At 47.4% G+C, this 14,098-nt stretch overlaps 1 protein-coding gene across 1 annotated transcript; it reads left to right on the plus strand.

Annotated features, from left to right (window-relative positions):
* Positions 1–7,960: 7,960 nt before the first annotated feature.
* On the plus strand, positions 7,961–8,380 carry LOC138367266 (serine-rich 25 kDa antigen protein-like). Its single transcript, XM_069328681.1, has one exon. The coding sequence runs from the start codon at positions 7,961–7,963 to the stop codon at positions 8,378–8,380; it is 420 nt and encodes a 139-aa protein (XP_069184782.1).
* Positions 8,381–14,098: the final 5,718 nt, after the last annotated feature.

Here is a 14,098-nt window from a genome sequence, read left to right on the forward strand (position 1 = left end):
AAATTTAATTTTGAAGCCCGGGAAAAGAAGTTAGATCACCCGTTCGATACTCCTATTGGCCAGCGGGGAATCGACTAACCCGAGAAGAAACCGTAATTGACCAAGGCAGCTAGAAACGCGTAAGAGACAAACTCCGGGAACCGAACCCGTAACAGGAGGCAATGTGACGTCCCGAACACGCAGATCCAACGGAACGCATTAGAGAATGACGCGCGAAAATAATTCAAATTACTACACGCGACCTGAGAGAATATTATTCGTTCTGCCCTCCCCCCCCCCCCAACCATCCAGCGTGACGCGGAGTCATGGAGAGAATCGAACCCTGCATAAATCAAGCTCTTCCCTGCTAGCCATGCTTGGAGCGCCCTGCGCAACGCTGCTCTGTGGAGACACGCATCAATATCCTCATCTTTAATTTCCACTGGAACAACAACACGCCCGCCCCAGACCTTGCTGGTGAGGCGCTCCTCCACCCATGCTGATCCACCGCCCGCCCCGCCCACCCTGGGTAAGGTCATGCCCACCCTGGGTAAGGTCATGCCCACCCTGGGTAAGGTCATGCCCACCCTGGGTAAGGTCATGCCCACCCTGGGTAAGGTCATGCCCACCCTGGGTAAGGTCATGCCCACCCTGGGTAATGTCATGCCCACCCTGACCACCTCCACGTACACAAATTATTCTCTTAACAGAACTTTCCCTCAAGCAAAACATGAAGATGGTGAAGATTTTCACCATCTTCACCTTCAGATTTTCAATCTGAAGGTGAAGGGGAAAACGCAAGGTCTTCCGGCAGAGAAACATGTGTGGCGGATGCCCACCGACACCCAGAGACCCCACACGACAGGGTGTCGGGCGTCTTGGGAATTCTTGAGCAGTCGAACCACGTCTCGGCCGAACGACAGAATCGCGATGATCTCACTTCCTCTGAACTCAAGCCCAGTCGAGCAAAAACGGTAAAATTGTCTTCCGGCGACGCTTAGAGCCGGAGCCAGATGCCCACCACACCAAGAGTCAACCACCACCCGCCCAGTGGTCGGGCAAGCTGGCGCTAGACACCCGCCCAGTGGTCGGGCAAGCTGGCGCTAGACACCCGCCCAGTGGTCGGGCAAGCTGGCGCTAGACACAGTCCCCCAGAAGATCCAAACGGAAAACTGATAAAAAAAACCTGTCAACTTACCTGTGACCCCGGGTGATAAATGCCTGAAGTGTTCTGACGCCCGTCGTCAAGGATGAACCGCGCGCACGTCGTCAAGGATGAACCAGACGCCCGTCGTCAAGGATGAACCACACGCCCGTCGTCAAGGATGAACCACACGCCCGTCGTCAAGGATGAACCACACGCCCGTCGTCAAGGATGAACCACACGCCCGTCGTCAAGGATGAACCGCGCGCACGTCAAATTACTGCCTCACCAACATACTCAACAATGCTCTTACTCACATTTCTCGGTTAAACTGGTATCTTTGAGTTTTTTATATATATATTACACCAAATTATTTTCTTAATCAGAAAATTACGGGCTGCTGTTTTATATAATTTCCGCATCAGGATTTTTTTTTAAATATCCAAAATATTTCCGGACTAGGATGCTTTTTCTTCTAATTTTGCATTAAATTCTTCTCAAGTATATTGAACAGTTATTTGCCAAGAGGACTTCTTCAGACACACAACCAAAGTACTATTACTAACCAAAGCTTCCATAGGAACATCGAAACAATATTTTTCAATCAAATCTCTAATTCAATATGATATATTATTATTTACCATTAATTAACCCCCCTCCCTTATGGACGTAATTAGTACTTTGTGTCTGTGTCTGTCTGTTGTGATCAACGTTTCTGAAATGCTATTGTAACGTTGTATGAAATTCTGAAACGACGTATGAAATGCTATTTGCATTTTGACAAAATGTTGTAAAAGAAAATGGGAACACGAAATGGGGCAAAAACGAGCTGTAAAACCAGCCAATCCATCAATCTTTATTTGCAACGGTAAACAGTGGACAGCTGCAATCCCAATGGATAATGTTAAATAATACCAAGTACATTTTGGTCGTGTAGCAGTACACAGAATGCTATGGGAATGTATTAAAACTAACACATATACAGGTACAGAGATACATATACAGGTACAGAGATACATATACAGGTACAGAGATACATATACAGGTACAGAGATACATATACAGGTACAGAGATACATATACAGGTATATACCTGCAACCTCTCCTCTGGGAGGCGAGCCACTCAAGGGAATGGATTGGGAATGACTACATAATTAGTGCTATTATCTACTCTCGATTCATGGTTAGGTTAGGTTAAAGTTTGATTAGATTACGTAACGTTTCATCATGTTTTGTTACTTTAATATAGGTGTACTATTGACGATGCTGTGAAATGTGGAATTCGAAAACTATTTCAATTTGCCCGCGAATTCCGTTTACAGAAAATCTAATTTTTCAAAGAAAACTATATTTTTTAATTTATTTATATATACAAGAGTTCTAACATTCGTTTACAGTCACTAGTACGCATAGCGTTTCAGGCAAGTCCTTAATCCTAATTTACACACACACACACACACACGCACACACGCACGCACACACACACACACACACACACACACACACACACACACACACACACACACACACACACACACACACACACACACACACACATCCCCAGGAACCAGCCCGTAGCACCTGTTTAACTCCCATGTACCTATTTACTGCTAGGTAAACAGATGCATCAGAGTGAAAGAAACTCTGCCCATTTATTTCCGCCTCCACCGGGGATCGAACCTGGACCCTTAGGACTACGAACCCCGAGCGCTGTCCACTCAGCCGTCAAGGCCCCCAAACTTTTTCAACATACACTTTTTATATTTTAAACCAACGATTTTAAATTGCTGACGGTATGACACCAGAGCGTCAGCCACAATCATGTTCTCTCAGAGGAGCGTCAGCCACAATCATGTTCTCTCAGAGGAGCGTCAGCCACAATCATGTTCTCTCAGAGGAGCGTCAGCCACAATCATGTTCTCTCAGAGGAGCGTCAGCCACAATCATGTTCTCTCAGGAGCGTCAGCCACAATCATGTTCTCTCAGAGGAGCGTCAGCCACAATCATGTCCTCTCAGAGGAGCGTCAGCCACAATCATGTTCTCTCAGAGGAGCGTCAGCCACAATTATGTTCTCTCAGGAGCGTCAGCCTCAATCATGTTCTCTCAGAGGAGCGTCAGCCACAATCATGTTCTCTCAGAGGAGCGTCAGCCACAATCATGTTCTCTCAGGAGCGTCAGCCACAATCATGTTCTCTCAGAGGAGCGTCAGCCACAATCATGTTCTCTCAGAGGAGCGTCAGCCACAATCATGTTCTCTCAGAGGAGCGTCAGCCACAATCATGTTCTCTCAGAGGAGCGTCAGCCACAATCATGTTCTCTCAGGAGCGTCAGCCACAATCATGTTCTCTCAGAGGAGCGTCAGCCACAATCATGTTCTCTCAGAGGAGCGTCAGCCACAATCATGTTCTCTCAGAGGAGCGTCAGCCACAATCATGTTCTCTCAGGAGCGTCAGCCACAATCATGTTCTCTCAGAGGAGCGTCAGCCACAATCATGTTCTCTCAGAGGAGCGTCAGCCACAATCATGTTCTCTCAGAGGAGCGTCAGCCACAATCATGTTCTCTCAGAGGAGCGTCAGCCACAATCATGTTCTCTCAGGAGCGTCAGCCACAATCATGTTCTCTCAGAGGAGCGTCAGCCACAATCATGTTCTCTCAGAGGAGCGTCAGCCACAATCATGTTCTCTCAGAGGAGCGTCAGCCACAATCATGTTCTCTCAGAGGAGCGTCAGCCACAATCATGTTCTCTCAGAGGAGCGTCAGCCACAAGCATGTTCTCTCAGAGGAGCGTCAGCCACAATCATGTTCTCTCAGGAGCGTCAGCCACAACCATGTTCTCTCAGGAGCGTCAGCCACAATCATGTTCTCTCAGAGGAGCGTCAGCCACAATCATGTTCTCTCAGGAGCGTCAGCCACAATCATGTTCTCTCAGGAGCGTCAGCCACAATCATGTTCTCTCAGAGGAGCGTCAGCCACAATCATGTTCTCTCAGAGGAGCGTCAGCCACAATCATGTTCTCTCAGAGGAGCGTCAGCCACAATCATGTTCTCTCAGGAGCGTCAGCCACAATCATGTTCTCTCAGAGGGGCGTCAGCCACAATCATGTTCTCTCAGAGGGGCGTCAGCCACAATCATGTTCTCTCAGAGGAGCGTCAGCCACAATCATGTTCTCTCAGAGGAGCGTCAGCCACAATCATGTTCTCTCAGGAGCGTCAGCCACAATCATGTTCTCTCAGAGGAGCGTCAGCCACAATCATGTTCTCTCAGGAGCGTCAGCCACAATCATGTTCTCTCAGAGGAGCGTCAGCCACAATCATGTTCTCTCAGAGGAGCGTCAGCCACAATCATGTTCTCTCAGAGGGGCGTCAGCCACAGGTAATTATAACCACAACAAAACAGATGTTATACACAATATCTCCCATTCACAGTATTATCAGCTGACTGGTAAACACATCATGACCGAGATCATTGTAAAAGGTCACCTTGTGAATCATTCTTAACAAAATGCATCGAATTCTCGCCTTGTTTCCCCTCGTATAACCCTCCCCCCCACCCCCCCGCGGGACCACACCCACACACGACCACAATCCCATAAACCCATGAATTCGATCCCACATGAGTACAACCCAGAGAAGCTCACTATTACATATGTCTTGTGACGCACCCGTCCCAGACCCAACAACCTACACACCCATAACCCCGGCACCTAAAACCCCCCCAAAAATACACCACCCAGAACTCCCCCCCCCTTAAACCCCACCCACACAGAACAACCCCCCTCACACACCCAACATCCCCCCCCCCATCCAACAATCTCCCACACTCAAGAATCCCCCACCCCCCACACGCACTCAAAATACCCCACACCCCCACACACGCACTCAAAATACCCCACACCCCCACACACGCACGAGATAACTGATTCCAATATTTTCCAGTCCATCTTTTTCATGGAGTCAACAAAAGTGTGAACGTACTCTTAAAAACACACACACCACCCTGGTGCTTTTTTCCCGCCAGTTTCCAATTCTGTAGCAGTTAATTATTTCAGTTTTAAAAATATGTAAATCTGGGTTCTATTCCTAAAATGTCAGATCCACGGGGCGGGGCAAGTGTTCTTAGTGATCTTGCCTCTTCAACTGTGTATACTCACCTAATTGTGATTGACGGGGTACAGCTTCAGCTCTTTGGTCCCGCCTCTCAACCGTTAATCAACTGGTGTGTAGATTCCTGAGCCTACTGGGCTCTATCATATCTACATTTGAAACTGTGTATGGAGTCAGCCTCCACCACATCACTGCCTAATGCATTCCATTTATGTGTACTCTGACACTGGAAAAAAAAATTTCTAACGTCCCTGTGGCTCATTTAGGTACTCAGTTTCCACCTGTGTCCCATTGTGAGTGTTCCACCCGTGTTAAAGAGTTTGTCTTTGTTCCTCACACACACACACACAGTGTGTGTGTGTGTGTGTGTGTATTCACCTAGTTGTGTTTGCAGGGGTTGAGCTTTGCTCTTTCGGCCCGCCTCTCAACTGTCAGTCAACTGTTTACTAACGACTTTTTTTTCCACGCCACACACACACACACACCCCAGGAAGCAGCCCGTGACAGCTGACTAACTCCCAGGTACCAATTTACTGCTAGTTAACAGGGGCATTCAGGGTGAAAGAAACTGTGCCCATTTGTTTCTGCCTGGTGCGGGAATCGAACCCGCGCCACAGAATTACGAGCCCTGCGCGCTATCCACCAGGCTACTAGGCCCCTAGCTCAACCCCCGCAAGCACAACTAGGTGATTGCACACACACACACACACACACACACACACACACAAAGAGCCAACCCCCGCAAGCACAACTAGGTGATTACACACACACACACACACACACACACACACACACACACACACACACACACACAGCCCAGTAGGCTCAGGAGAGCCCAGTAGGCTCAGGAGAGCCCAGTAGGCTCAGGAATCTGTACACCAGTTGATTGACGGTTGAGAGGCGGGACCAAAGAGCCAAAGCTCAACCCCCTGCAAGCACAACTAGGTGAGTGGAGCATGTAAGGGAGGCGAGGTTTGGGAAACAGGAGCATCAGGTCATTGAGTCGTGGCCAGGTCTGGTCCATTAACCTAACTGGCCAATGGAAAGAATGACGATGTGTCTAGGAGTGGTGGGCGGGCGCTAGGGGGCGGCTGCTGCTCTCGCACGTGCATGCGCCTCCATGCACGCACATACACAGGTGAGCGCATGTGTACAGGTGTGTGGATGCGTATACATGCATGTGCATTGTCCAAGAGTAAGTAGATATGCGCACACGCACATTTATGGGTGAGTGAAGACACACACACACACACACACACACACACACACACACACACACACACACACACACACACACACACACACACACACACACACACACACACACACACACACACACTCCTTTAAATACAGATAAGATAAAGGACAAGAGAGAGAGAGAGAGACCGAACACATTGCAATAAGTAATCGACAGCTTAAAAGGCGGGGCCTTTGAGCTAAGACTCAACCCCTGAAAACGCAAGTAAGTCATTAAGGCCAAAATGTGGATGATTGGAAGTGGATTAGAGATGAATGATTTCATCAGAGCTGCAGACAAGACCATGGTTCATCCACGTACTGGTAGATGCTTGATAAATTTTATCACGTATCTCACAAATTATATTCCTTTTTTTGGTATTATATACGATTTACTGTGAATTTATTTAAAAAAATAGTAATTCATTGTTTTAAGCATAGCTGTACATCCCTCCCCTCCCTCCCTCCCTCCCCCTAGACACAGTGAAGAAAAAGGTTTCAGATAAAGAGCGTTTAAGCGTGGAAATAAAGAGAGAGAGAGAGAGAGTGACGCCTGAGAGTGAGCGTATAACTCTCCCAGGTGGTCCCTGGGGGAGACCTCGCACCACCTGGTGGTCAGGTGGTGTTGCTCACCCATCCTCACACTGGTCAGGTGGTGTTGTGACTGGGGAGAGAACCAGTCCCAGAGCTGGTCTGGTGGTGACTAGTAATGGTGAAGCCGGGGAGAGCTGGTCTGGTGGTGACTAGTGATTGTGAAGCTAGGGAGAGCTGGTCTGGTGGTGACTAGTGATTGTGAATCCAGGGAGAGCTGGTCTGGTGGTGACTAGTGATTGTGAAGCCAGGGAGAGCTGGTCTGGTGGTGACTAGTGATTGTGAAGCTAGGGAGAGCTGGTCTGGTGGTGACTAGTGATGGTGAAGCTAGGGAGAGCTGGTCTGGTGGTGACTAGTGATGGTGAAGCCAGGGAGAGCTGGTCTGGTGGTGACTAGTGATTGTGAAGCCAGGGAGAGCTGGTCTGGTGGTGACTAGTGATTGTGAGGCCAGGGAGAGCTGGTCTGGTGGTGACTAGTGATGGTGAATCCAGGGAGAGCTGGTCTGGTGGTGACTAGTGATGGTGAAGCCAGGGAGAGCTGGTCTGGTGGTGACTAGTGATGGTGAAGCCAACAATCCACACAGTCGCTCCCTTTTGTTTAAGAATATAAAACTTTTTCACATGACAGAACATACATCCCCGTTCCTATGCCAGGTATGTCCACCACGGGCTCACCATAACCCGTGCTACTTGGAACGTTCTGTTCCCAGTAGCCGAATCTAAAACAAACAAACAACATTTCATGTTATTGTTATTGTTGTGAATTAAGGGGCGACGACGCTGGTGGGAGCGGATGCGCCCCGCCGTACCCGTAAAGGGTTAATCACAAAGCCTAATGACGAAACGAATGACGCGTATTACCAGAAAGTAATGTGCCTCGCGGCCATTAAACACACAGACAGGCATATGAATGGGGATCCCCAGGAGTCCCCCAGGGCGACAAGCACCGGCCCGCCCCAGGCGTCCCCCAGGGCGACAAGCACCGGCCCGCCCCAGGAGTCCCCCAGGGCGACAAGCACCGGCCCGCCCCAGGAGTCCCCCAGGGCGACAATCACCGGCCCGCCCCAGGAGTCCCCCAGGGCGACAAGCACCGGCCCGCCCCCGGAGTCTCCCAGGGCGACAAGCACCGGCCCGCCCCAGGAGTCCCCCAGGGCGACAAGCACCGGCCCGCCCCACACAGGGGAGCAAAACCAAAATCGTGAACCAGAAGGTGATCCTGGGGCTCCCAGGCGGAGGAGCCGTCCACACGTCCGCTCCTCGTCCAGGTTGAACCAGGAGTCTCCAATATTTCATGTGCCTCACAACTCTCCAGTGGCGCAGCAGTAACACACTCACCCCGCGCTTCGCAAGTGATTTGACCCAGGTTTGTATCCTGGCCGGGAAGGATTCAGCCCGTCCTCATCAACAAAGGCCAAAAGCGATTCCCAGCACCCGCCAAACCCCGTTTATGAAAGAAATACGGTTTACACACAACTGATGGCGTCCGAACACTTCCGGAACAAGTGCTTCACTGACGACTTTTGTTCGAACCACAACGCTGTAAATGCTTCACCCACGTACTACAAATACAAATAATCGCCAACAGAACCTAAATACCTAACCTAACCTATGCCTATATATACACAATATGCTAATATATTATAATATTAATTTATACTTGAGAAAATTCCCGTTTTGAATGAACAGCATGTTAAAATTTATGAATGCGTCTGTGGGGTTGACCGCTGGATGTAATGGACTTGAGTCGAGGACGGGTTGGCATATACAAATAATTGCCAACATAATCTATTTATAAACACCTACTCTAATCTAATCGCAGGCTATTTATACACGAAATTATATAATAATAATATTTTGTAACAAAACCCACATCCTGAATACATAGTGAGTTTAAATTGATGAATGTGTCTTTGGGGAGAGGCCGGGCCGCTGCCTGGGGGCGGGGTGGCCGCCAAGGGTTACTACAGACCAATACTTGGCAACACTAACCAAACACTCCTACTAGCTTATTCTAGGCCTAACTAAACAGTTAATTAACGAATGTCTGATAGTCCAAGGTCGGAGCCCCGACGCTTCATCCAACTTTCCAGCATGACTTGTGAGCATCATGGAACTATGTATATAATATATATATTATATATATACATATATATATGTATATATATATATATATATATATATATATATATATATATATATATATATATATATATATATATATGTATGTATATATATATATGTATGTATATATATATATATATATATATATATATATATATATATATATATATATATATATATATATATATGTCGTACCTAGTAGCCAGAACGCGCTTCTCAGCCTACTATGCAAGGCCCGATTTGCCTAATAAGCCAAGTTTTCATGAATTAATATATTTTCTCTAATTTTTTTCTTATGAAATGATAAAGCTACCCATTTCATTATGTATGAGGTCAATCTTTTTTTATTGGAGTTAAAACTAACGTAGATATATGACCGAACCTAACCAACCCTACCTAACCTAACCTAACCTATCTTTATAGGTTAGGTTCAGTTAGGTAGCCGAAAAAGTTAGGTTAGGTTAGGTTAGGTAGGTTAGGTAGTCGAAGAAACATTAATTCACGAAAACTTGGCTTATTAGGCAAATCGGGCCTTGTATAGTAGGCTGAGAAGTGCGTTCTGGCTACTAGGTACGACATATATATATATATATATATATATATATATATATATATATATATATATATATATATATATATATATATATATATATATATATATATATATATGCGGAAAATCCACAAAGAAATTAGAAAAAAGATGAACGTTTCGGCCGTTTTACAGCCGTTGTCAACACCAGACATTTGAATTTGGACACTGACTGATTAAGGCAGACTCGATCAAATTCCGTTCCACGAAACCACCGCAATTAGTAATGCTTTTCGCTCCATCCCACTTAATAGTGTGATCACACAAACTCGTATGTAGGTACAATGCACTAGACGTTTGGGCAGTTCTAATACTATAAGCATGTTGGGACATCCACAATTGTAAGGACTTTCCTGTTTGTCCAAGATTTACAGAATCACAATCATAGCACTCCAGTAGCACTCCAATATCATATCCTGGCTTCACCAACTATTTATATCAAGTGGCTGCACAACTCTTGGCTCACAACCTACTATTACCCTCACTGCTTGGGGCAGAAATACCTGGAACATCTTCATAAGTATCCCCCAACATAAGAAGAAATCAATCTCTCACCTTACACTGCGTTCAATAAGCATTCAAGCACTCTCCACATACATTAATGTATCCACATGATCCTCTGTTCTGCTAATAGGGGCTCACTACCAATGCATATATCTAGGTCCTCCAAAATCAGGAAAGGCACGTCTGCAGTTTGCCCAATCTGCTGCACAACGAAGTCCTACTCCAACATCAGTGAGGCTCCTTCACTGGCTCCACAAAGAAACTTGTAGCTACCCTACACTGTTCAACTCCTCACTATGGAGCGCTGCTCTACCAGCATACACTTCTTCTCCAGCCTCGAAGTTCCTCCATTAACTTCTTCCCACACAAACCGCAGAAATCCATGACATGGTGGCGCACACTCTCTGGCACTCAACACGCTGTAACTCAAGTAACGTCACGACGTCATGCTAGCGTCACGACACGTCATGTCATGCTAGCGTCATCATCACGTCTTCCTCCGACCTCTTAATTTCTGGTCCGGAAAGTAGAATAACTCTCACTGGGTAAAACTCTTTATATCGTTGAATCCCCCCCAACCCCCACCCGTTGAAATCCTCCAACTATCCCCCCCCCCTTTTCCCTCGCTCACAGAACATCCTCTCTGCCGTTGTCCGTTACCCCTGAAACCTAACAGACAATCGCCACCGTTCAGACGCCGCCCCTCCCCCCCCCCAAGCGCTTATATAGGTGACCCCTCAACAATACAATCAGGATTTAGTCTGATCACCGGTCATTTTCTGGGTGGTATAGACGAGTCTTTTTTTTTTTTGTAGGAGAAAATGTGTTTCGAGAGGAGTCGTGTGTTAATTGCCTCCCGGTTCAGCCAATCAAATTTTGCCTACAACTTTAGCATGATTTTAGTTGGTATTAATCTGTTGATATTGTGAGGGGGGAAGGAGTTAAGTGGGTAACTGTTGTTCCCTCTCTTGTTTGGTGAGTATGGGGCAGCTTGCATGCAAGAGTTGTAACTGCTTATCTCTCTCTCTCTCTCTCTCTCTCTCTCTCTCTCTCTCTCTCTCTCTCTGTCTGTCTCTCTCTCTCTCTCTGGTGTGTACTCACCTAGTTGTACTCACCTAGTTGTGCTTGCGGGGGTTGAGCTCTGGCTCTTTGGTCCCGCCTCTCAACTGTCAATGAACAGGTGTACAGGTTCCTGAGCCTATTGGGCTCTATCATATCTACACTTGAAACTGTGTATGGAGTCAGCCTCCACCACATCACTGCTTAATGCATTAGATTTGTCAACCACTCTGACACTAAAAAAGTTCTTTCTAATATCTCTGTGACTCATTTGGGCACTCAGTTTCCACCTCGAAACTGTGTGTGTGTTTGTGTGTGTGTGTGTGTGTGTGTGTAAAACACGGACAAATCAACATTATTCATTAACACGTATTGAATAATGTGAAATCGTATAACCAAGAAGTGAAAAAAATAAATAAGAAATGACTTGAACAGTTCCTTGTCAATCAACACACCTTCAGAAGACTGACCAGTACAGTACAGCGGAGGACACACATATAGGCAGGCTTAGGAAGGCTTCTTAAAGACACATATAGGCAGGCTTCCACACTTCCACATATAGGAAGATTACATGTGGGAGGAGAGGGAGGGGGGGAAAGCAGTGTCTCCATAACAAAGGGTCAAGAAGCACTTGAACACTTGAGTATTACCTGCTGACTTCTGGACTGTCAATGTGAAATCCACTACCGCCATTGCTGTCAAATAAGTGCATGATGCAGTTGTTGATATGCAATTTGTTTGTTAATATAAATCCTTTAAATTATTGCCTGGTTTAGATAGGTTGATTTGGCCATAAATTGTCAATTCAGCTGATTTTGTTTACCAATTACATAATAATCTAGTGACCTATGAAATACACAATGGGGCCTGAAAATGATATATGTCTGGAAATTTTTGGATATCTAAATTATTAAGGAAGATTTTTCTCTTTAACACAGTGTTTACAGAAAGCTTCAAAAAATTTGTTATATGTTCATTATATCTCTGTGAACAGATATAATGTAGCACATTCTATTTTTGTCTTCAAGTATCTCAAGAGCTCTTCGAATTTTCACTCGAAAGTTCTTAGATGAAGAGCTTAAAAATATTTAATGTAATTGGTTTAAGCTTTGCTACCCAGTAAGCTTTTTTGGAAGCTTGAAGTAACAAAACACAACCTATTATAACAAAATTAGTACGAAGAAATTGCCCTTAATTTTTTAAAATTATGTTTAACATATTTGTCTGGGTTTGAAAACATTGTCAATATCTAAAAAATATCACACCTGATTTACCTGCGCTGTTTAATTATGAAAATACCCTTAGAAAATGATTAGTTAGAAACAGCACATCCTCTACCGTCTGGAACCTTTTTTGTAACGTCCTGTGAGAGGCTGCCGGACCTCCTGCGAACCTCTGTGAACCACCTGAGAACCACCTGAGAACCTCCTACCACCTCCTCCTCCAGTCCTTCTCCAATTCTTTTTCCTCACCATCTTTCTACCTGCTGTCATACCCCCCCCCCCCACCCTTACCCTTCTTCTTTTCTACCTCCAGCCACCTTTAGTGGCGATAATTGCTGTAACCTTTGGTCAACTGGACCGAAAATGTCAACAAGACTTACCTTTAAGTAGAAACTTAGTCGATGACATTAAAGTTCATGAAAATGTTTTCGCAGTTGTAGACATTTTATCCTAGGAGCGGGGCCCGATAACCTAGCACCCTAGGAGCGGGGCCCGATAACCTAGCACCCTAGGAGCGGGGCCCGATAACCTAGCACCCTAGGAGCGGGGCCCGATAACCTGACACACCCTAGGAGCGGGGTACGATAACCTAGCACCCTAGGAGCGGGGCCCGATAACCTCACACCCCTAGGAGCGGGGCCCGATAACCTGACACCCCTAGGAGCGGGACCCACTAACCTGACACACCCTAGGAGCGGGGCCCGATAACCTGACACACCCTAGGAGCGGGACCCGATAACCTGACACACCCTGGGAGCGGGGCCCGATAACCTGACACCCCTGGGAGCGGGGCCCGATAACCTGACACACCCTAGGAGCGGGACCCGATAACCTGACACACCCTGGGAGCGAGGCCCGATAACCTGACACCCCTGGGAGCGGGGCCCGATAACCTGACACCCCTGGGAGCGGGGCCCGATAACCTGACACCCCTGGGAGCGGGGCCCGATAACCTGACACACCCTAGGAGCGGGACCCGATAACCTGACACACCCTAGGAGCGGGGCCCGATAACCTGACACCCCTAGGAGCGGGGCCCGATAACCTGACACCCCTAGGAGCGGGGCCCGATAACCTGACACCCCTAGGAGCGGGGCCCGATAACCTGACACCCCTAGGAGCGGGACCCGATAACCTGACACCCCTAGGAGCGGGGCCCGATAACCTGACACCCCTAGGAGCGGGACCCGATAACCTGACACCCCTAGGAGCGGGACCCACTAACCTGACACACCTTAGGAGCGGGGCCCACTAACCTGACACACCCTAGGAGCGGGACCCGATAACCTGACACACCCTAGGAGCGTGACCCGATAACCTGACACACCCTAGGAGCGGGACCCGATAACCTGACACCCCTGGGAGCGGGGCCCGATATTTTGACACCCTAGGAGCGGGGCCCCCGGTGTCAAATCACCCACAGGCTCACTGTGACACATCTGGAGCTCCCCGACACCTCCCGCGTGTATATTATCATGTGCCAGTCTGTTGGCCTTCAGGTATGCAAATGAGCACATTTCAGAGACCGGTTACCGGTGCCCGCTGCCC

Source organism: Procambarus clarkii, chromosome 21, assembly GCF_040958095.1.
Source record: "Procambarus clarkii isolate CNS0578487 chromosome 21, FALCON_Pclarkii_2.0, whole genome shotgun sequence".
In the NCBI taxonomy this organism is placed as follows: Eukaryota; Metazoa; Arthropoda; class Malacostraca; order Decapoda; family Cambaridae; genus Procambarus; species Procambarus clarkii.